We start from the raw sequence: 21,612 nt of genomic DNA, 5'->3' as shown, positions 1-21,612 counted from the left end.
TCCATGTACGCCTACGAGATTCCCCATGACAATTTTGTCTTCGGATTGCTCAAGTCAAGTTTTGTTTCTATACAAATTTTGTGAGACAGAATTACATAACAAAAGAAAATCTATAAATAAAACTCCAGCCAATAAGCGGAATAAGCACAAAGATCATGCAGATGCATCCATACAACTGTCCCGAAGGAGTGTTACTTCACAATACAAACTCCAGCTGCTAGGCGGAACCAGCACAAAAATAAATAAAAAAGGCGATAGGTTTCCTCGGACAGTCAAGTGGATGTTCAGTGAGTCTGTCCATTTGGCTGCAATGTGAGTACCACAAAATAACGTACTCATTCCATTGACTTTATCAAGGACTTCGCTTGTTGTGGACATGTGAATATTTTATGTCCATCCTTAGCATCTATTCTCAATTTGGCCAGGAACATCCGTTGAGTTTCTTGCATTCCTTGAATCGATCACTTTTCTCTTTTGTCAAATTTGCAAGTCTGGGAACAAGAAAATGTTGTGGTTCTTCCAAGAAAGCCTTCCTTTATTCCTCACCTCACATAACATGGGATCTTTATAGGATAATCTCAGAAATTAGGCCAGAATTGATCAGGGCCTGTCTCCCTCAGCGGATCACCAAGCCAATTGTAGACAAACGAATAATACAGTATGTAATTTTGGTTTGCAAAAATGTGTCCGTGATTACGTAATTGTCATGAGATCAGGATGGATAAATTTTATGCAGTGGTGGTGCAGACAAAAAGTCACTATTGGGACATATTGTTATGAGAGTGTGTTTAGTAAGGAGAGAGGGGCAACAGTCTTTCCCATGGCTTCATCCTGGCCCTGAATTTGAAGATCAGGCTTCCTCCAGTTGCTGAACATGAGCCAGTTAATGAAAGCAGGTGCATGGACTTATATGTTTCTGTGTGTGTATGCAGATTTGTGCATGTCTGTTTTATGAATGTGTTTCTTTTGGGGGTTAAACAATGGAAGAACACATGTTATAAATGCCAAACCCTCCTACTTACTTTTCTCAGGCAATTGAACATGATTACCGTTACTCCACCCTTTGCTTGGCATTTAATTACCAAGGGACCATATTTCTATGAATTTCTGTCAGGCCCTAAAGAGGAAGTTCAGCTAATAATACCTTACTAATGCAATGCATGATTTGCCTGTGTGTGAGCTTGTTTGTATAACTGAATGTGTGATCTGGGATGCCCCACTGTTGTCAGTGACCTCTACGATGGTTCCAACCGAGAACCCAAGAGTGAAAGGGTTGTCCTTTCTGTCTCTCTTTATCTCTTGCATCTGTCTGTCTAGTAATCAAATGCAGTGGAGTCCAAATCTTAAGTAAATATGCTTGCTGCTGTCACAAGAGTGGTTTCAAATAAAGGTCAGGGGTTTAAGAACAGTCTTAAATGTAGAGCAATTTATATTGCATGCCAAAATAATACAAATAAAATAAATAACAAACAAAACAAAAATGTGCTACGTCTTTACAATAACTCTATGCATTGCCAAGAGTTAATGCATATCATGAATTAACAATAATCAATATTTTTTTACAATATGTATTCGTTTTTGTTTGTTCACGTTAGTTACTTTCAACTTTAATGTTAAAATGTAGAAGTATGTGAAGAAATTATCATTAACCAAGATTAATAAATGCTGTAAAAGTATTGTGAATTGTTACTTCATGTTAACTCAACATCAGCCTTATTGTAAAGTGCTACCAAATGTCTTTTTATTGTAGAGGAATGACAATGAATGTGCCTTAGGTGTGAGCAGGATTCCTTTGCTCTTGGTAGGATATAACTCCTTATTTCCTTGGCAGAGGAGAAAAATTGCGACAAAGAGAGAGAGACAGAGAAAATGAGAAAGAACAAAAGCAAAAGGGAGGGCACACCATGTTTAGTTGAAGCATGTTTAGATGAGGTCAGGCGTCTGACCCCGCGCATTGCTCAAGACCTACGGTTGAACTGCTCTCCTCAGTCTTTTAAGCTTTCATCTTTAGCTCCATAACTCGAGTCAGTGTGCGCAAGGCCTCCGCCACCTTTTGATTCCTTTAATTCAATTTGATACATAAACAAATACATGAAGGGAGTGAGGGAGGGCAAGAGAGGGAGATGAAGGGTGAGGGGAAGGGAAAGAGGAGAGGATGAAAAGAAGAGGACTCGTCTCTATTGTAGCTCATAAAGCTCTCACGACTTGGAGACGAGAGGCCACCATGCTGTTTCTAAAGCCTTAGTCATAAGTCTCCGTGCTTTCATTCTGTTGCACTGTATAACCATACCATTAAAAGATCCACAGACACTGTCTTTCTAGTCACAATTTAGGCACCTTAATTTAGAAGTAAAATATAGTTATTATTGTAAAATACTCTTCATGGATGTATATCTTACCTTGTCCCCATTTGTTACATTGATCTTAAGTGGTGAATTGTCTCATGATGGTTTTCAGCCATAGATTTTCAAAGGCACTAGGCTAATTTCGGAATAGCATAATAACATTCTATTCTGATATTTCTGCAGTATATTATACAGTATGTATACTTTTGCTTATTATGCAAATCTTCTGTATGCATAGAATACTCCTACTATTACTACATTTGTCAAAATTGCCAGTATACTGTACAACAGAGCCTTGACCTTCTATGTCTAGTGTGATGAATACAACAGAAGTTACTACATCTGCAATTACAATTTTTATCATCTTGTTTTTCACTCATTCGATGATTGGACTGCTAAATGTTAAAGGAATAGTTAACCCAAAATTCTCATAATTTACTCACCCTAATGCCATCCCAGGTGTGTATGACTTTCTTTCATCTGCTGAAATTAAACGAAGATTTTTAGAAGAATATCTCAGCTCTGTTGGTCCATACAATGCAAATTAATGGGTGCCAAATTTTGAAGTGCATTATAAAAGTACTCCAGGTGACACAGTGGTTAAATCAATTAATTGAGAAGCGACATGATAGGTGTGGGTGAGATACATGTACATTTTCAAGTACTTTTTCACTTTGAAATGTGTGTTGTGAAAAGCGCTATACAAAAAAAATGCTTTTTTTACTATAAATTCTCCTCCCTGCTCAGTCAGTCTCCACTTCAGTTTCACGTTCCCATTCTTTGGCTTCTGTTTTTGGTGAATCACAGTCTTAATGCATATCGCCACCTACTGGGCAGAAAGAAGAATTTATGATAACAAAATTTTACTTAAATATTGAACTGTTTCTCACCCACACACTGTCATATCATATCAGAACACTTGGATTTAAACACTGGAGTCACATGGATTACTTTTTTGCTCCAGTAATGTGGATTTTGGAGCTTCAAAATTTTGGAACTTCCATTGTGAGGACCTACAGAGATGAAATATCCTTTTAAAAATCTTAATTTGTGTTCTGCACATGAAAGAAAGTTATACACATCTGGAATGGCATGAGGTTGAGTAAATGATGAGATAATTTTCAATTTTGGGTGAACTATCCCTTTGAAATATCCCTTTAAGACATTGAATTGAACTGAATTGAAAATGGAAAAAACAATACAAATAAATAAAACATTTATTTCCAAGATGATAACTGAATACATACAATGTGATGAGTTGACAAAAAATGTTTGTTCAGTATTTAGTAAGCACACATAAGAACAGACCCCTTACACCATATACAAACACACAAGGATGGAAAGGACAAGGACACACGCGGAACCACGCGAGCATGTCACGGTGCCTAAACCTCCACATTGAATAAAGCATCTCTTTTTCCCTCTCCCATCTCTCTGACGCAGACTGATCCCATTATTATTTTGGGGAAGACAGCTCGTTCCCTCAGGAGGGCCCTTTTTGAGTCCGTTGGACGTTAAATGTACTGGGAGCCTGGCCAAAGAGAACAACACACACACAAATACCTCCACACACAGAAAAAGAAAAGCCCAGTGGCATCTATAACTGGCAAGCACACAGCAGGAATGCAGCTGAACAGTTACAGTCATGGACTATTACTACACAGATCTAGCATCAGTGAGGCTTTTTGTTCTGTACACAATATTTCAGTTTTAATTAAAGACTTATGAGTGATCATCTGTTCACTCCTCAAATTGTTTTTGTCAGGTTTCTAAATAAATAGCCTTTTTGTTTTGTTATTTACCACTGTTATTCTGATGAAAATTGTAGAGAGGACTAGGGATGCTCCAATTATGATTTTTACAGTTTAAACCAATTACAGATTTTCTTGTCATCTGATCAGCCTATACAGTTTTATTAAAGTTTCTTTAACAGGCCTTTGAAACAAGTAGGCTTACACAATTTTAACTATCTTATGATAGATAGTCCGATATAGAAGGAGGCTTAGTGTCAAAATGAAGTTGAACATTTACACTAATGTTATCAGGTGTGTAATTGCTATCAAATGTCTCTTTTCTCTTTTAAAGCGATTGTGCTCAACATTTGCCTCAATTCTGATTCAGTCTTCACAGTTTTCATTCACATTACTGTGTAATTTAACAATTTCCTTCACAACGTGCAGTTTACAGAAATCTCCCATTCTCTCCTATGGGAAGTTCTGCAAAGCTTGTAAGGATGAGCAATGGTAACCTGGGGGGAGGGGGGTGATTGGATTGTAAAAGATGGGCATTACAAACCAGAATGAAGCCAGTTGGTAAGTTACACCAGTAAGAGGGCTTGGTGATGTCAGCCAAAAAATAAAGTAATTAACCGAAAATCAGTAATTACAAATTTGGTCAAAACCATATACTGTAACTATAACTATGATCTGTCCTGTGACTGGTGGTTTGATAATTGATTAATTTGACTGGACAGTCAAAAAACCTTTAGGCCACTGTTTAGGGCAGAACAAAAACAAAAATTAATTGGAGTAATGTTAGAAATGTTTAGTAATAAAGTCAATAGGGTCAATTTAGACATTACAATAAAAACTTTAAGTGAATAGAATAGAATAGAATAGGGGTGTGTAATTGTTTGGATGGGGGATGGGCATCTGCACTTGTGCATGAGTCATTGTTGACCTGAACTCGGCCCTCCTCAGCATGGGCTGCACTGTTGTTAGGTCTCTCTCATTAACTGCTGGCTAGGCTGATGGTTTCCTCAGTCACTCGATTGGGTTAAATAGCTTGAAAATGAGACTGGGTTAAGAGCTGTTTCCTGCAACCCTCAGCTGCAAGCACATCTGTGGGAGAAGGCTCCAAACTGCCCCCCACGTGTTTGTTCATGGACTGGATTGATTGCCTTTCCTTCCTCCTCTCCCTCTCTATTTTTTCTCTCTATTTCTTTCTCCCACCAAAAAACTCCACTGTCCTTTTACTTGCCTTTTCTTTGGCTCCAGAAGGACAAGCAAAAAGAAGGAGGTTGAGTAGGTCAGATGAAAAGGAGGACGCAAGGACAATATCTAACGATATACTGCACAGTGTATGTCCCTGTGTATGCTATTATTTATTTGAAGTTGGAACCCCCTACTCAACCAATGTTTGGAGCCCGTTGTCTGGGTCAGATCGAAGCACCCCAGGGGCTTATATGCTACAGAAGTCTACTTCTTCACCAGCTGCAGTTGTAGCAATGGGAGCAATCCCATTCATACTACCCTTTGGGCACTTAGCGTGTGCATCTGATATTGCTTACATTTAACAGCTCAACAATGTCTAGATGAAATTCTTTTTGACACTTAGTATATGGAACAGCAGCGTATCTGAGTGCTTGGGTGTGTTTGTGTTTGGCCTCGTGCATGTTTTGGCATTTGTGTGTGTTTCTCATATTAAAGTACAGTGACTGCAGGGAAACATGATGCCCTGGAGTTGGAAACATATATGATGAAACTGGTCTGTAACCACAGAAACGTCTCTGTTTAAGTGAATAGCTACTGATAATACAAATATGCATTCACATGACATTAGCAAGGAAGTACACAAAAACATAAAGGGGAAAATATAAAGTATTAAAACTTCATTTACTTTATTTGTGTAATGGAAAATGATAAAAATGTACAGCTCAGCAACACTGCCTTGGCTAGGATAGGTCAGTGTTATTTATTCATCAATAACAATCAAATAATATTTATAATATAACAATGCGTTCTGAGGAAAGTGAAAAAAGAGATAAAGAGTGAAAATAAATTATCATAATAACAATTATAACAATAACGATAATAACAATTAACCTTTATAAACATTTGTTTGTTTTTATGTCGTATCCATAGAGTCCATTCAGAGGGAGTCATGCCCAAGGGGGTGTATTCCAGCATGTTAGGGGGATAAAGTTAATGGTCTCTCTTTTCTGTCAATCTCTCTCTTTGACTCTTCGTGTATGCAGAGAGTGAGAGTGAGTCCTCGTAGAGAGCCAATGTTCAGAAGTGACTGTCCTCAATGCAATTGCCACACAGTGATTCTGCAAAGACACATCTTCTCTTTCAGAACAGTACCAAAGTGACTCAGTAAAACGTATCGAGAAGCTAAAAGTAAACAAAGCTCTCTCTCTCTCTCTCTCTCTCTCTCTCTCTCTCTCCATCTGTGAGCATCCTCAGCATCTAGTGAGCAGTTAGAAGAAGAGATGCTTTTAAATGCGACAAACCGACCTCTATACAAGTTGACATGGTCGTTGATATGATGACACCTTTCTCAGAAGTGTCCAACCAGGAACTAACCCAATGCAAACCCCTTCGCATCCCTCGCCTGTGAAAGATTTCTTGACGGGAGGAGAGGGGGTGCATGGAGATGTTTGATATGGAGAAGCTAATGTAAGGCCTCTGTAGAGGGGATGCTGTGAGAACGTGGGACTTCAGTGAGGTTCGGCCCAGGCAGGGGAGCGGGTGGAATGGTGAGGGTGACTGAATGTTGGGTGAATGGGAGTCGGTGTGGGCAGCATGTGTCCGGAATGGCTGAAAGGTGGCAGGTGGCCCATATGTGGCATGTGGCTTGCCAGAGCACTGGCACTGCCAAATGGAGAGGTCTTGTCTTGCATGCACTTGGAGAGCTCTTCGAAACCCTCGCCGGATCGCTTACCCCTCTTGGATTTGCTGGACATCTTACGGTTGCGTGTTTGGATGCCCTCTTTTTTCATGGTCAGTGGCCTGTTGACCTACAGGGAAAGGGGGATATGATAGGTTAACAATGATGACAACTAGAGGTGATTTTACATCAGCAGCTGAAATATTTGTGAGAGAGGTTGCAACATTGTTCCTTTGCTTGCCAAAGTGGGCAAATACATTACCTCAAAAATGCTCTTTCCTCATTTTTCAGAAACAATTTGACAAAGCCTATATATTAATAATAATAATAACATATATATATATCTCCATTTAGGTCATATATATATATATATATATATATATATATATATATATATATATATATATATATATATATATATAAACATAGATCTCCATTTTAGGTCATGAGTGCACATGTATATATTCATTCCACACGAAAATTAGACCCAGAAAAAAAAGGGAAAAAATCACCAGCTCAGCTGTCTCGAAATTCCGTTTCTCATTTCTTCTTTGTTCCGCTCGTTTCATTAATGTGAAATGTATTTATTCGTCTAGAAAAGAGATTGCAGCCAAGCTTAACATTTAAAAGGCTAGTTTCAGACAACTCCGAATTGATATAACTGACGCCGTATCTTGAATGGCAGACCCGCCCTGCCGTCCCTCCGGGGAATAACGCCCTCAATTGAAACAAAGCTGGATTAATCTAAAAAGAAAAACGGTCAACGGACTCTGCTTGAGGGAATGCCGCTTTGCGTCCCCGGGCTCACTCTTCCCTCTCTTAAATCGATACAAGCTGTCCGCCCACTTGACCACTTTGCTGTCACTTTCAGTGTTTGCGGCTCTTAATACTTACGTTGTGGAGTTTGTAGTAGAGCCCGCAGGCGTTGCACACCGGGTCACCGTTCCCGTTGCGCCGCCACAGAGTGGTCGTGGTTGTCTGGCAGTTCGCGCAGCAGGTGCCAGCTCGTCTTGCAGCAGACTGTATAAAAGACAAAAACACTAAATATTAATGCCGTGTTCCCAATTAAAACATCAACGATGTTTCTAGTGGTATTTCAAACGTAGTTGAAGTAGCCTAGTTGCAACGTGTTTCCAATAAACCTAGGCCTATATTATTTGGAGGAAGATTTGTTTTTTATTCTGATTGTTAATAATAAAAATAACAATTAATGAGCTTTAGTGGGCCTGTTTTTATCATAACGTATTGCTGAGGCCGCTGTTTTATTTTAGCCGGCCTCTGATCGTGGGTAGTAATGGCTTTTATTGGATATTTCTGGTTTCTTTTTCTTGAATATTATTGCCGGATGGACTGTATAACCTTAATTGATAGGTTCTTGTTCTCCACACTGCAGGCCTACTATAAAACACGGGTTATATTGGGCTTTGCTTTGGAGTAAATGTAGGCTAAGCCATCCTATTCACTGATAAGAATCTGATGGGGTAACGAATATTAGGCTATGACTCACTCTTGCAAAGTGTACTCTACACTAGACAGCACTTCAAAACTATCCCCAAATAGCATTAAAGCAATGTGTCCTGAACATATGAAATGTCTTTAAGGGAGTCGCCTCCGTGTTTGGGCTAATTTAATAGACTCTGTGCGTTTAAACGCGGTAAATTAAATTGTACAATTTGTGCTTTGATTAGAAGAAGAAAAACTGTGCCCAAACCTATTCGTTGTTTCTGATCTGCATCTAATAAATTCTATCATATTTTTTTTAAAATGTATTAGACAGACCATTAATTTATAACGTTTCGAAATGCGGCTTGATGCCGGGGATCAAACGCTTTAGTGCATGGGGCAACCGCAAAGCCGGGTCATCAATCCTCTATTCGCTTTTTGTCCATTACAGATCAATTTTTCACACATAATGAGAAACATTTATAGGCATATAACGCAATTTCCCCACAGCCCGACACATAGGCCTTACGCAGGTTGTGTTCATTAACGATTTACATAATTATTCATATACAGATTTTTCGAAATCGTGGCTCTGAAAAACGCTGGCAGTAGTCAAATTAAACACAACACTCAGACAACAACAAAAACGCACATTCTGATACTCCAACTCAGTGCCACTCGAGCACGACAAACAAGAAAGCAAAGAGTATAAATCCATTTATTTTCCAATCCCTGCCCCAGCCCCTTCACACAGAGTGCTCTGATAATCGTTTTACAGTAGATGTCATTTGGGCCTGCCGGGGCCAGAGAAAATTCAGACGGGTTTGTTGAAGACGGAAACACCCGGGAGCCTGGCTTCCTTATCGGGCCCGGGCAGATATCCGGATAGGAAACAACTGGATGGCCTTTGAACAGCGCTCTGAAAACACTTCAGCCCAAAATGTAAAAGCATGGGCCAGCACACTGACTCCATGGAAAACTATATGGCCTTTTTACATCATGAGAACATGAGAACAAAAGAAAGAAAGAAAGAAAGAAAGAAAGAAAGAAAGAAAGAAAGAAAGAAAGAAAGAAAGAAAGAAAGAAAGAAAGAAAGAAAGAAAGAAAGAAAGAAAAATAAAATTCACTACAGAAAATAAAAATAAAGGGGAAAAAATGAAATGTTGGAGCAGCTTTGTTGCACCTACTAAAATAATAAAGATAATAATCATCATAATTGGAATTACAGTCTAATAATCCATCTTTTAATTTCATTATAAATATGTCACTCTGTATTTGTAATTCTGTATAGGCTAAGACTCGTTGTTCGCGTGCAATGCAAGTGTCTCCTTTACAACAGCGAAAATAGGATTCCCTCTGAGACACACATATTTACACTCTGATGGTCACTTAGCCAAGTGAAAATTAAATTATGGCACATGGCTGATAGAAAAAGACAGCCTCACTCAATTATACAGCTTGTTGTGTCTCCAAACTAATCTCTATGAAAATATTACGTCACATTTTGAAAGACTGAGAAAAATGACTTTATAACAGAGTAAAGGAGACAGAGGTAGATATATAGAGTTTCACCCGATAAAAGATAATCATAAAAATAAGATTATGTGAGGAAAGGAAACATGTTGCTACAGTCTGGGAAAATATTCTTTGAAAAGACAGCTGTTTTCATAGAATCTCTATAGGCCCCTATTGGAAAAATCGTCACCTCTTTTAGATAAAATTAATTACTCTCGCCTTGGGACAACAATGTGACAGGTTTATATTTTAATAAACGCATAGAGGAGCCTTCTTTGACAGTGAAGCTGTCCAAGGCCAATAAAGACAATTGCACAATATTAACCAAAGTAATCAAGTTTGACTTTTCACACATCTTTCTTTGTGATCTCTCTATGGGCAAAACACCAAAACAAAAACTTTAAACTAGTTTTCTGTCAATCATCTCAATTCAAAAAGTTGCCAATATAAAACAAATAATCAAGGAAAAATGAAACAAGCACAGATCTGCTTTTAAATATCTTATCCAATGGAGATGAAATGAGAGAAACAAACGTTGACCGTGAGTCTACAATGCAACCAGAATCATACGCAAGCTCTGCAAAAACAAAACCAATGACATGTGGTTTTCTAAGCGCCCCCAGAAAAACTAGGCCTACGGCCAGATCAAACAGCTAATAAACTGATGTGCTCATGCAGTGGTGAGACAACAGGTCGGTAAGCATGCTGCTTTTCACTCAATGTGGAGTGGTGATAATTGTATCGGCGTGGGCATTGGTATCAGTGACAGTATCTGAACTAGAAGCAATAATGATATCAGTAACAATAGCAATAGTAGCAGTATTGTAACAGGCAGAGTAGGGGATCACCAGGGGGTGAGGGTGACAAACAATTCCAGGAAGATTATAAGGAAAATATAACTTTCCGGGAATTGTTCTCAGGCTCTCTGCTGCACTGTGCTCCCATTTAGTCCTCTTTCTCATGTGTGCGTGGACTTGAAGGAATTATTGAGATCCATCTACTCACCAGTCTGCGCTTGGGCTTGATAAGGGGTCTGTTCTGGCCGTTCATCTTGTGATACAAGCCGCACGCGTTGCAGAGGTAGTGGCCCGTTCCGTCCCGCCGCCACAGCGGGGTGGAGGTGGCTCCGCAGTTCACACACTCACGCCCCTCTGTGCAGAATTCAAGTGGAGGGAAAGCAAAGGGACATTTATATAATTAAAAGGTTCACACTCCATTTACAATACAGTAACAGAGGGTCATGAAGAGTCACAGTAAGTAAACTAACTTGACTTTCACTTCCATGTCATTGGAATTTCTCATCTATGCTGGACGCCAAAAACAGCATTACATAATGCATCATTTATTTTGGAATTTGCACATGCACATGTCTTTCTGAATGAAATAACATGTTTCAAACGTACAAAACAACCTTTTCACTTATCTATTATAGAAAGCATACACCTTGTTGTCACTTAACACCAAACATTAACCTATTTGACTACAACATATGTTTAAGAGTGATTAAGAATTTAAGGTAACTGCGAGTTGTACAATCCTACAATCCTTGTTTATCAACAACACTTGGCATCCAAGCTTGGCGTCCTATTTTCAGGTGTCATACCAGTAAAGCATCCTAACCTGCTGGAAAGGGTCTGGTACTTTAATTCACAAGCTCTTCTTTCTTTCTCCCCAGAGTATCTTTCTATTATTCACATTATAACGTGAGAGAGTCGCTGTCCCACCCTGACCGGAGAAAAGAATCCGCCCTTGACAATGGACGTTCTTTTGAAGTGTATGCAATGTGTTGTGATTCATTCATTTTTAGCTTCTTTTCTCGTTCAGGGTTGGTGTGGGTAGAGATATCGTTGATGTTCTGAATGCAATGAAACTTGGTGCTGTGAGTGTTATGTGAAAATGGCCCTGCGACATACTGAAGGTGTGGCATTAATGAGTTCATTTAATAGAGGTTACCCTAAATTAAGAGTGTATAATTTAATAGTATGGAGTTATATTCAAATAATTTTTATTTTGAAATTTAAATTTTATTTTGGATGAAAATGTCACTTGTGTCAGTAAAATCATTTGTCACAAGCTCACAGATTCCCAGTCATGTAAGATTGGCTGGATTGTTTAGATCACTCCACAAATAATTTGCTGTTAGCTTACATCGTGATGCCTTCAGAACTGTTCCGTTCTCTAACACATAATGTGCATTTATCTTGTAATATGATTGCACACAGATTCTTTCCCCCGTCCTTCTGACCAATGATTTCCACAAATATAGATACATATTGCCAAATTTAGTCCAAAAATTTAGGCAAAAAAAATATAACAATAAGGCCCCAATTTGCAGAACATTGTCTATTCATGTAGCTATTTTTGGAGTACCTTTTATATTGTATGTATTCTTAATATGTGTAAGATGGACTCTGTAATGTAAAGTGTTATCAATAATAATGTTATCAAAAATAATAGTTCTTCGTGAGCCATGCCGAGGTCGTGCACAAAACAGCAGGGTCCCGTCGCCTGTGAAGGCTTGTCCCGCCAGTGTTTTGTTTGTTTTGGGGTCATGGGAGGGCGGGGGTGGTGGTGTAGTGATTTGTTCAGCCGAATGTATACAGGATATGACTGGAGCCAGCGCGTCGTGACTCCTCAACGTTTTAAAATCAGTAAATGCTACATTTAAAGGAAATCATGGCGTGAAGCAAATAGCTGCCCCGCCAACAAATGAAATCATTCATCTTAAAAGCCCAAGAAGCAGAAATAAAATCGAATCTTTGTGGATAAAGACATTTGTACCTGTATTAATTAATACAGTATTAACATATATATTTATGTATAAATATATATGTATGACCTGATATATATATATATATATATATATATATATATATATATTATCAGGTAATTTTCATCACAACCACAGATATTTGAAAGCATTATCTAGTGCTTATAATCGATCATAATCGTGAAAAAACAAACAAAAACATTTAGGCTATATATAGGCCTATTGAAGGGGACTGAACCTGTAATGAACTGGGAATGTCTTTGTATTTGGCAAAATCATTTCTAAACATTATACCATTTAAAAAAATCACCCATATCCTCACAATTCATTTTGTACATTTAAAATTTAAATATTAGATGTACATAAAACTGACATGCATGGCTGCGTTAAAAAAGGCTCTCTTAACCCAGTGTGAGTGTCTCTAAATTGACCTGTTAACTTGTGAAGTAAGTGCGTCAGAACTAATGAAACTCACCTGAGCACGATCGCGTCTTGCTTTTACATTTAGGTGTGAAACCGGACGCGGATCCACTAAGCAGAGTACCCGGGTGAAACAGACCGCCGCCGTACTCGTGAGGAGTGGGGAGAGAGTATGTCGGGTAGGTTGGGATGGGATGATGCGTGGACGGTGTCTGTGCGCTCATAGCGAGGCTTCCCCGAAGAGGACTGCATCCCTCAATTTTCATCCCATCAGTTATTGACACATGGTACTTAATGGACTCCTTTTCGTCCATTCTTGTAATGGTGGAGGTCGGGGAAGAAGGACCGGGGTCCGGTGAAACGTCTTTTGGAGGGGTTGGGGGGAAATTGTAGAGTGGATGCGGGCTGGAGTGGGTTACGGATGTGAGGGAGGAGACGGGAGCGGTGCTGGAGCTGCTGCTGCACGGGTAAACGGCGCTGGCGTGGTGTAGGCCGGGCTTGCTGAAGTGACTGACCGCCCAGGCGTTGTGGTGAGCGGCGGAGAGCGCTGCCTTGCCGCTGTCCAGCCAGGGAATCCCGGGACTGTGTATGAGGTGTGGTCGGCAGACCTGACTTCCCGTGAGACGTGCTGAGAAATAGAGAACATAAATAAACATAAAGCCCAATTCGAAATGAAAATGACGAGCACATTGTAGCCTATTTGCTTCGAGATGTCAACTATTTTAGCTGAAGCACAAGCCAATACAACATTTCAAAACAAGAATGCGTCTGACTCTCACCTGTTGACTCGGTAGGCCTACCCGAAAAATACAAACTCGACATTGAGATCAAATATAAGCATCCAAAATATAAATCGTGCAACTCTCTGATAAAACAATGCCGATTCGCACTTCAGTCCAGTTTTTGTTTCATTAGATAGCGAGCGCTTATTTTTATTTATTTATTTTCGTCTCGACCTAATAACTTTAAAGATTGTTAACTAAAAAAGCATTCTCGCTACAGGGTGTTCTTCGCGCAAATTATAGACACTTGAAGTAAGAAGTTCATCAGGAATTTTTCTTTTTGATTTGGCATCCGGGAAGTGCCTTGATCCCCCTCTCTCTCTCTCTCTCTCTCTCTCTCTCTCTCTCTCTCTCTCTGACAAGAACTTCCCTTTCCTCATCAAGTCATTCGCTGGACATTTTCTCTTTCTTCTTATCTTTACATTTCAACACATACCTCGTGGAGATGGCTGTTCAATACGCAGTACTGAAATATGATAGCCTATCTAACATTTCTGTACACATTTTTGTCATCCCATAGCTAGTTTAGCACACAACATTAAAATAAATCTTTATAAGCGTATATTTACAATGTGCAACATTTTGTATTTATTTTTGTATTTTATTTTTTATTTTTGTAAAATAACCAAGACGTCTCATCCATGGGTAATGAGTAAAAAACACCGAAGTCTTTCGATTTAACACACATCACAACCTAGCCTACTAGCCTACTTTATTTTATACAGTGAGTAGCCTACTAGCCTACTACCGAAACACAAATAATAGACAACTGACCGAAAACGGAGTCACATGCCCAAGTTGCTTTACTTGTCCAAATCCTCTTTGGGAACGCAAGAGATGCAAACAACCTCTCGCATTTTACATTAGCGTTCATGCAAATTGTATTTACCAATAGACTAATTTATTGGAATACTGTAGTAGCCTAATAACAATAACAGTAGCCTACTGGGCCTATTACAATCAGCTAAACAAATACTTAAATATACAATTTATTAATATCACCTTGTAAATAAATAAATAAACAGTAACATGAACTGTAATGTAAAGTGTGACCAAAACATACTGCAATAGCCTATATTATATCCTGAAATGTATAGGCTACATGAGATATGTGGCGTTACACTGCACATTTTGCCATTAAAAAAACATGTTTTTCATATGAGAGTAAATCTGATAATAGCCCCTACCGTGCGCTTGTCCGTAAGAGACTCTGGCCCGAGAGTTGGGGTAGTAGGGGTTGCCCTGCGAGTCCAAGTGATTCAAGAACACATCCACCTCATCCGGGGGCAGAAGAGGCGCCATCGGCTCTATGTAATTGTGTGTAAGCCCGTGGTGATGAGACTCGGGGTGCTGGCCGTTGAGTACCGCATGATGATGGGCCATCCATCGAGACTGATCGGCCGCAACCTCCATGTCTAAAGGATCCGTGCTTCGAAAAGTTCGAAAAGTTGGCTAGATGCCTATTAAAAACCTATTGGACACTAAATAGAGCCCGAAAGACCGATATGGCCCAGTATAGGTCAAAATATTTGTAGTTAGCCTACTGCAAAAAATAAAATTAAAATTAAAATAAATACATAAATGTGCTTATGTTGGTGATGCCCTATTCACTTTCTGCACAGAGGTCCTTCTTCTTTTCTTTCAACAATCCTCAGGAACACCTGTAAAATAATCACAAATGAATTAGTTTGGGGTTTAATTTTAAGTACAGTACAAGAGACAGCTTTGGACAGATCAAAAGAATCATAGCGTGAAAACATCAAATAAATTCGTTGAAAATAATAATCTCGCCAAAATAAAGTCTCTAACCTGTGAACTTAACTGCATTACCTGCTGAACCCGACGCAATTTAAAACAACAATCGACGCGTACTTACGGAGCAAAGCAGCATTTCAGCACTCCAATCCACTGTTTGTTTTATCCCGTGTTAGTCCTTTTCAAAGAATGTTAATCCGCAAGATGTCTGTTGACATTCGTAATTCGGCACTGCTTACACTGTCTACAGGCCGATTGTTAAAGCTCTCCCTAAAAAACTGCGGTTGTCTGAAGCGGCGAGGTTTCATTAATGAATTGTGCCTGTGTACTGTCGGAACTGGCGCCTGTAGATTCCATATCTTACGAACATGGGCGGAGTCACGGGCTGGTAGTGATCGCTCTCTTAACCAATAGTAGATCGCGTTTACCGCCATTGGCTCGGACATCATGCTTTTCAATCTGCCACTGCTACTATCGAGTGCTCCACATCCAGAGAGCTGAGAGACTCATCGTTCAACGGAGCAATTGAGACCCTTTACATTTCTTAGAGCCTCACGTTGATGAGGTCTGATAATGTGGCATTTTTACACCAAGACAAACAGCACAGAAGAGCCTGAAATTAGGCCTAATACTGTTAAAGCTCGTCTGAACAAAAATGATTCAAGAGATTTGTGTTTTTATAATAATAGTTAAGCTTAGGCCTAATAATGATAACTAATAGGCACTCCACTCTTTATGTGTTGACGGAAATGAACAAATAAAAACATTAAATTTTCACTGTAGTGATGAATACGTGATTTATTACGGATGATCATCTGATTTTGTAGGGGATTTATTTGTGTGATTGGTGTCCACAAAAGAAGGACCTGTTGCGTGACCAATTAACGATTGCTTAAAACAACAAAACCTGTAACAGTCCAGTGTGAAATGCAATATATAGTATATAATGCAAACAAACACAATTCCTAGCACCTCAGGCATAAACTGGGGAGGAGTATTTTTTATGGTCTCTAAATTGGGGGCTTTTGTTCTCGTGCGTCTAATTGTTTTAAATTAGTTGTCACCGCATTCTTCTTGTGAAAACATTGTCTTTGTATGCTGTTTCAAGCGATCAAACTTCACTTTGCATATTAATAGCGGGCCCGTCTCTCGGTGGTGCCTACAGGTCGCATGGGCAGGTCCATATAGAGCCAACTGGTGGCCATTAGGGTAGCTTCGTTGATTATTGCTTGTAATTATCTCGTGGCAAAACAAGCAGTAGACGTGCCCACCGCAGGCAGAAAGACAGAACGTCGCCAATTAGCTTGATAAACATTTAGATTGCTGTGGATTCAGGTTTGGTCAGCTGAACAACTCATTTACATACAGGGTTTACTAAACTGTTGCAGCTTTAACCCGTGAATTAAATACATTTGTTTGTTTCGTCAAAATAATAATAATAAAAATCAGTTTTTCAATTATTTTTGTCTGATCAATTGGGAATAGCATTGTGATGAATATAGGCCTAAAGACTGTAATCTCCAAATTCGAATTTTACCCGAATTCACCCCTACTAAGCTATAGTCATGCAACGAAAAATAATACAATAGGCCTAGGCTACACTGTTCCTAAATTATGCTTTTAAAAATACAAATGTTAAAAGTCTTATTTATGAGACATTATTTTAATGATATTTGTTATGTGTTTTACGCCCTTGAATATCTCGGATTCTTCTTGCATTTGGCCCGAGTGGATAAAGCTGCTTGTTACCTTTAGCTCTGCGGTCTCAAACTGCTTGTAGTGACGCTTTGTGTGTATTAATTATTCATTCAACTAGCTTGTAGTCGGGTCAATCAAAGAGATCACTTTTATGTAAAACACAGGATAAACTTGACCATTCTCCGGCTCGTTTATCACCCTCTCTTGAGAAGGCACTATGGCAGGTTTAATAGAGTTGACAATTGAGAATGTATTTTTTTTAAACTACATTTTACCTATGCTTCAAAACAATGGTGCACTCTATTATAATGTTTTTTCTTTAAAACAGGAGGATTTTGGTGAGCCTGCCCTACTCTGAAGCAATAATGACTGACAGGAAATAATTGGAGCGCGAGCTCAGAGCTCCTACCGGCCGCCACTCTGACGCCGTGACTTGACTTCACTGAATTTCAGTATTAAAAGAGAGAGAGAGGGAGAGATAGAGAGAGAGATACTTTGCAAAGATGTTTACCACTGGAATGCTACTGAGGCTAAAAGGCTACAAGTTGGCCAAAACGTTGTGTATTTTCATTAGAGAGGTGCGTATTGCGTTTTGTGGCAATATCAGATTCATAAACGCATTTTAAACACACTGGAGTCTGGCCAGGGGCCCAACATAGCACAGAGAGCCATGACGGCCTGTGGTCAACAAATTAAAACGTACAGTTAAAACGTACATGACAATATGACGCTTAGTTTTGCTGTGCAATGCATTTTACAAACATATCAAAGTAGGCACGGTATTACATTATTCGGAAATGAGTATAAATATATGCATGTAGCCTCTAAATATGGCCGTTCACATAATCATATTTTTTTTTATAAGAGACTGAAAGCTACAGAAGAATGAAGTGATATTTGAGATGACATTAGGCATGTTTCCTATTGTGTGTTTCTCTGACTGGCTGCTCTGGTCAAGCGCATCACAACCAACCCTAATGCTATAATGACGGCCCTTGGTTCAGCTCACCTAAGGGTTAAATATTCCTTAGAGAATACCTGAACTAAATACCTGTGGTAATCCAGTTGGTCTCAATGCTGGAACAAAAGGGACTGTCCTCTGGGACTCAACATTTTTGATTGGGAGTGTTACTTTAGGGGTGCGTCCAAACCCAAATGGTCATGATGAACCACATTCCTCTTTAATTGTGCGCGCTTATAAATGGCTGTGTATGGATATGATATCAAAATAGGCCTTATGTAACACAAGTTGTGTTGTAACCATGTGTGACTGTGACGACGCCAGTGACATCACGTTTGTCATGCTACATTACTTCGCTTAGATTTAATTGCGACAAAAAAATAATAATGTTGAAAGCTTGGTCAAATCGCTGAAAACAAGTTCCGCGAAAAGGAGGCAATCATTCCCTTAATTAACAGGTGCCGTGAAATGGGCTTGCCCGTTCGTTCTCTCACCGCGCATTTATCATTCTCCGTGGGGTTAAAAGAGGGCAGGAGGGGGCAGAGAGCGGCGCAGAAGGGTTTGTGAAGATAAGCAGGCACTGGTATATAGGCGGAATGACAGACCAGCTGAAGCGGTATTGTCCTTTACTCACGGGTAATTAGATTGTGACAGGGCACTCGGGGGCAGACACAAGCACAGGCAAAGTCACAAGGCTCCTGTCCTCTGCTGAAGCATGGGTAACGGGGACATGAGGCAGAGCGTCTCATCCTCTTTACATTTAAAGCAATAATACAAAACATTATTTTGAAGCAATGTCCCATCAGTGCATCACCAGCTTACTGTTTGTTGTAATGTGCTATATGTTTTACATGCGCTTTATTGGGTGGAAAAGTCTTGATCTGAGTGATGCCGTTAGTTTAGTCGGAAAATGATCCTGTAGCACAGCGGCAGTCATAAATCTGATGGGTGATGACAGCGCGCCCGCCCTCCTTTTGTGGCTGACAGCTCTTTGAGTCAATGATTTAAATAAATACAGGTGGGCTAATGCAGACAGTCCTTGGGGTATTCCAGAGAAAGTTCATTCCTCAACACGCCTCATTATTTTTAACATTTATAATAAACTTTTGGTGGAAAATTAGGCTATTGTTGTTTTCGTAATGTAGGCTGTGTTCTTCCGCTTGTTAGATCTGTTGAAGTATTAAAGTCACATCAACACAAAGGCCTAATTCCATTAATTTTCATTCTACTATTGTAAGTCGTAGCACCCATTATTTTATACAGTGAGTAGAGTTGCGTTTCATAACAAATTTCATTATTATGCTATACATGGCATTGCATTTTATTTTACAATATTAGATTCGATATATTTACGCATTTCCTCGTATTTTTAAACATATTTTCATGTATTTAAAATAAGTAAATAAATGGGCGACAAAAGTTACCCTAGTGTTTAAATCTTTACATCTGTTAAAATATTAAGATTTTTGAGAATAGATACATGAAAAACGTGTAACAATATTTGTCTTGTGTTCATTTTTACAGTCTATAAATTATACATAATTACATTTTAACATGACATAACGATGAATTAACAACAAAATCATCATCATCATCGTCGTCGACGTCATCATCATCAACAACAAACAAATAAATAAACTGTTATCTCATAATAATAATAATAGTAAAACGTTTAGCATTTACTATTAGTATTATGATTGTTATTATTATATGAATATAATATATTAAAATATAATAATTTTTATAATATAACGACAATAATAATAATTATTATTATTGCTGTTATTTTCATTTTTAATAAGCTTACCGTTTCGTTAAAGCAAAAGCCTTTTTTTATTTCCTTTAATTTTATTATACTGAGTTCTAACCATTTGCATCGGCAGTGAAAAAATAAAGAAAAAACGCTCCTATTTCAATAGAAATAAGAATGAGCCGAATTAACCATTTTAATCATTCCGTTCTGGGCTGACAGTCATCTTTATAAATACCTCCGGTAAAATGCGTGAATAATCTGTCCGTATTACTCGACTTTGCGCTCACTGTGTCGAATGATATTCTACACAAAACGCATCTTACCAGTGTTTATGATTAGGCTCTCTCCTCCTGTCATTTTCACCAAAAAGAAAAGTGTCCTCGGGCCAATTCCGTTGTGGCACACCGTCTTACAGGGAAGAGTAGAGGTGATTCGTTGTGCTTTGCAAAGCACTGAAGCCTCAGGCACAGTCGTCGCCTCCTCTCAAAATCCGCTCATGTAGCTGGGAATGCCAAACTTCCCAGACAGTCAGCGCCCTTTCCAGAAAGCTTTTGCTGATGATCTGTCCTCAGTGACTTGCAATGTGGTGTAGTGTCTGACACCTCGTACTCTATGTTGACTTGCTCTACCCCCTCCCCTCAAGGCACTTAAGGCACAAAGTCGGCTGCTGCAACATAGCCGTGCGTCAGCCAATCTGGGCCTCGTTTCCCAAAAACATCGTAGCCTAAATCTAAGTAGATCGTAGAAACCATTTTACGATTCATCTTAGTTTAGCGGCCCGTTTCCCCAAAACATCGTAATTTAAGTAGTACTTGAAAATGCTCGTTGTTTAACGAGTGCTCTGGAGTAATCGTACAGCATTAAGAACATCGTAAGCACATAGACTTATGCAGACACCTGCAGGACAAACGCAAAATTACACTTGATACAATTTAAACACCTAAAGCTACACTCATTTACAGCTCATTTAATATCAGTACACATACGTTTTATTTGATTGATTTATTCACCGAAAAGGCTAATAATAATAATAATGCATAAAATGGTTAGTCAATATTGGATGAACAGATCAATTATTAAGTAAACAAATAAAAGTTATTTGTGGACTAGTTGGGAACAACAAAGTGGTGGCATGATTTTTGCAGAGAACTGTAAAAATTACAATCAGAGAGAGAAGAAAAAAAGTCAATAATTTGTTGTTCTGCATGAAAATCGTCCATACAGTAGGCCTATCCTCGTCTCCTCTGACACCTAAGGGCTCTCTCGCCCCCACCACGCGTTGTGTAGTACCGCATATATTGTGTAGCATTGTTGTAATCGTTATCACTTTTGGGAGTAAAGAGCAGATCTCAATTTGATTGGTGAATGTCCCTAAAGCGCAGCTTCCGCGTCTCCTTATTTTGCGCATGCTGATAACACAGGACCATACACACTGTCTTTACTGCTCCAAGAACTTTTAATTTCGACCCACAGAGCAATTAATAATAATAATAATAATAATAATAATAATAATAATAATTTTAAAACATTAAAATGCAAATCTGATGAAAGAAGCAATG

At 38.9% G+C, this 21,612-nt stretch overlaps 1 protein-coding gene across 5 annotated transcripts; it reads right to left on the bottom strand.

Annotated features, from left to right (window-relative positions):
• Nucleotides 1-3,601: 3,601 nt before the first annotated feature.
• On the bottom strand, nt 3,602-20,660 carry LOC127633013 (GATA-binding factor 2-like). 5 transcript variants are annotated; one of them, XM_052111871.1, is made up of 6 exons: nt 20,377-20,660; nt 15,074-15,547; nt 13,161-13,732; nt 10,920-11,078; nt 7,851-7,976; nt 3,602-7,086 (listed from the first exon to the last, which is right to left on the bottom strand). In XM_052111871.1, the coding sequence occupies exons 2-6, from the start codon at nt 15,297-15,299 to the stop codon at nt 6,787-6,789; spliced, it is 1,383 nt and encodes a 460-aa protein (XP_051967831.1). In that variant the 5' UTR covers nt 15,300-15,547; nt 20,377-20,660; the 3' UTR covers nt 3,602-6,786. The 5 variants fall into 5 exon arrangements, with proteins under 5 accessions (XP_051967831.1, XP_051967832.1, XP_051967833.1 ...); XM_052111872.1 differs by lacking the exon at nt 20,377-20,660 and adding an exon at nt 15,696-15,948; XM_052111873.1 differs by lacking the exon at nt 20,377-20,660 and adding an exon at nt 15,763-15,948 and having other exon boundaries at nt 10,920-11,065; nt 13,160-13,732.
• Nucleotides 20,661-21,612: the final 952 nt, after the last annotated feature.

Source organism: Xyrauchen texanus, chromosome 39 (assembly GCF_025860055.1).
Source record: "Xyrauchen texanus isolate HMW12.3.18 chromosome 39, RBS_HiC_50CHRs, whole genome shotgun sequence".
Lineage (NCBI taxonomy): Eukaryota > Metazoa > Chordata > Actinopteri > Cypriniformes > Catostomidae > Xyrauchen > Xyrauchen texanus.
Note: the sequence above shows the minus strand (reverse complement) of the source record. Positions and strands in the feature narration are given on the sequence as shown.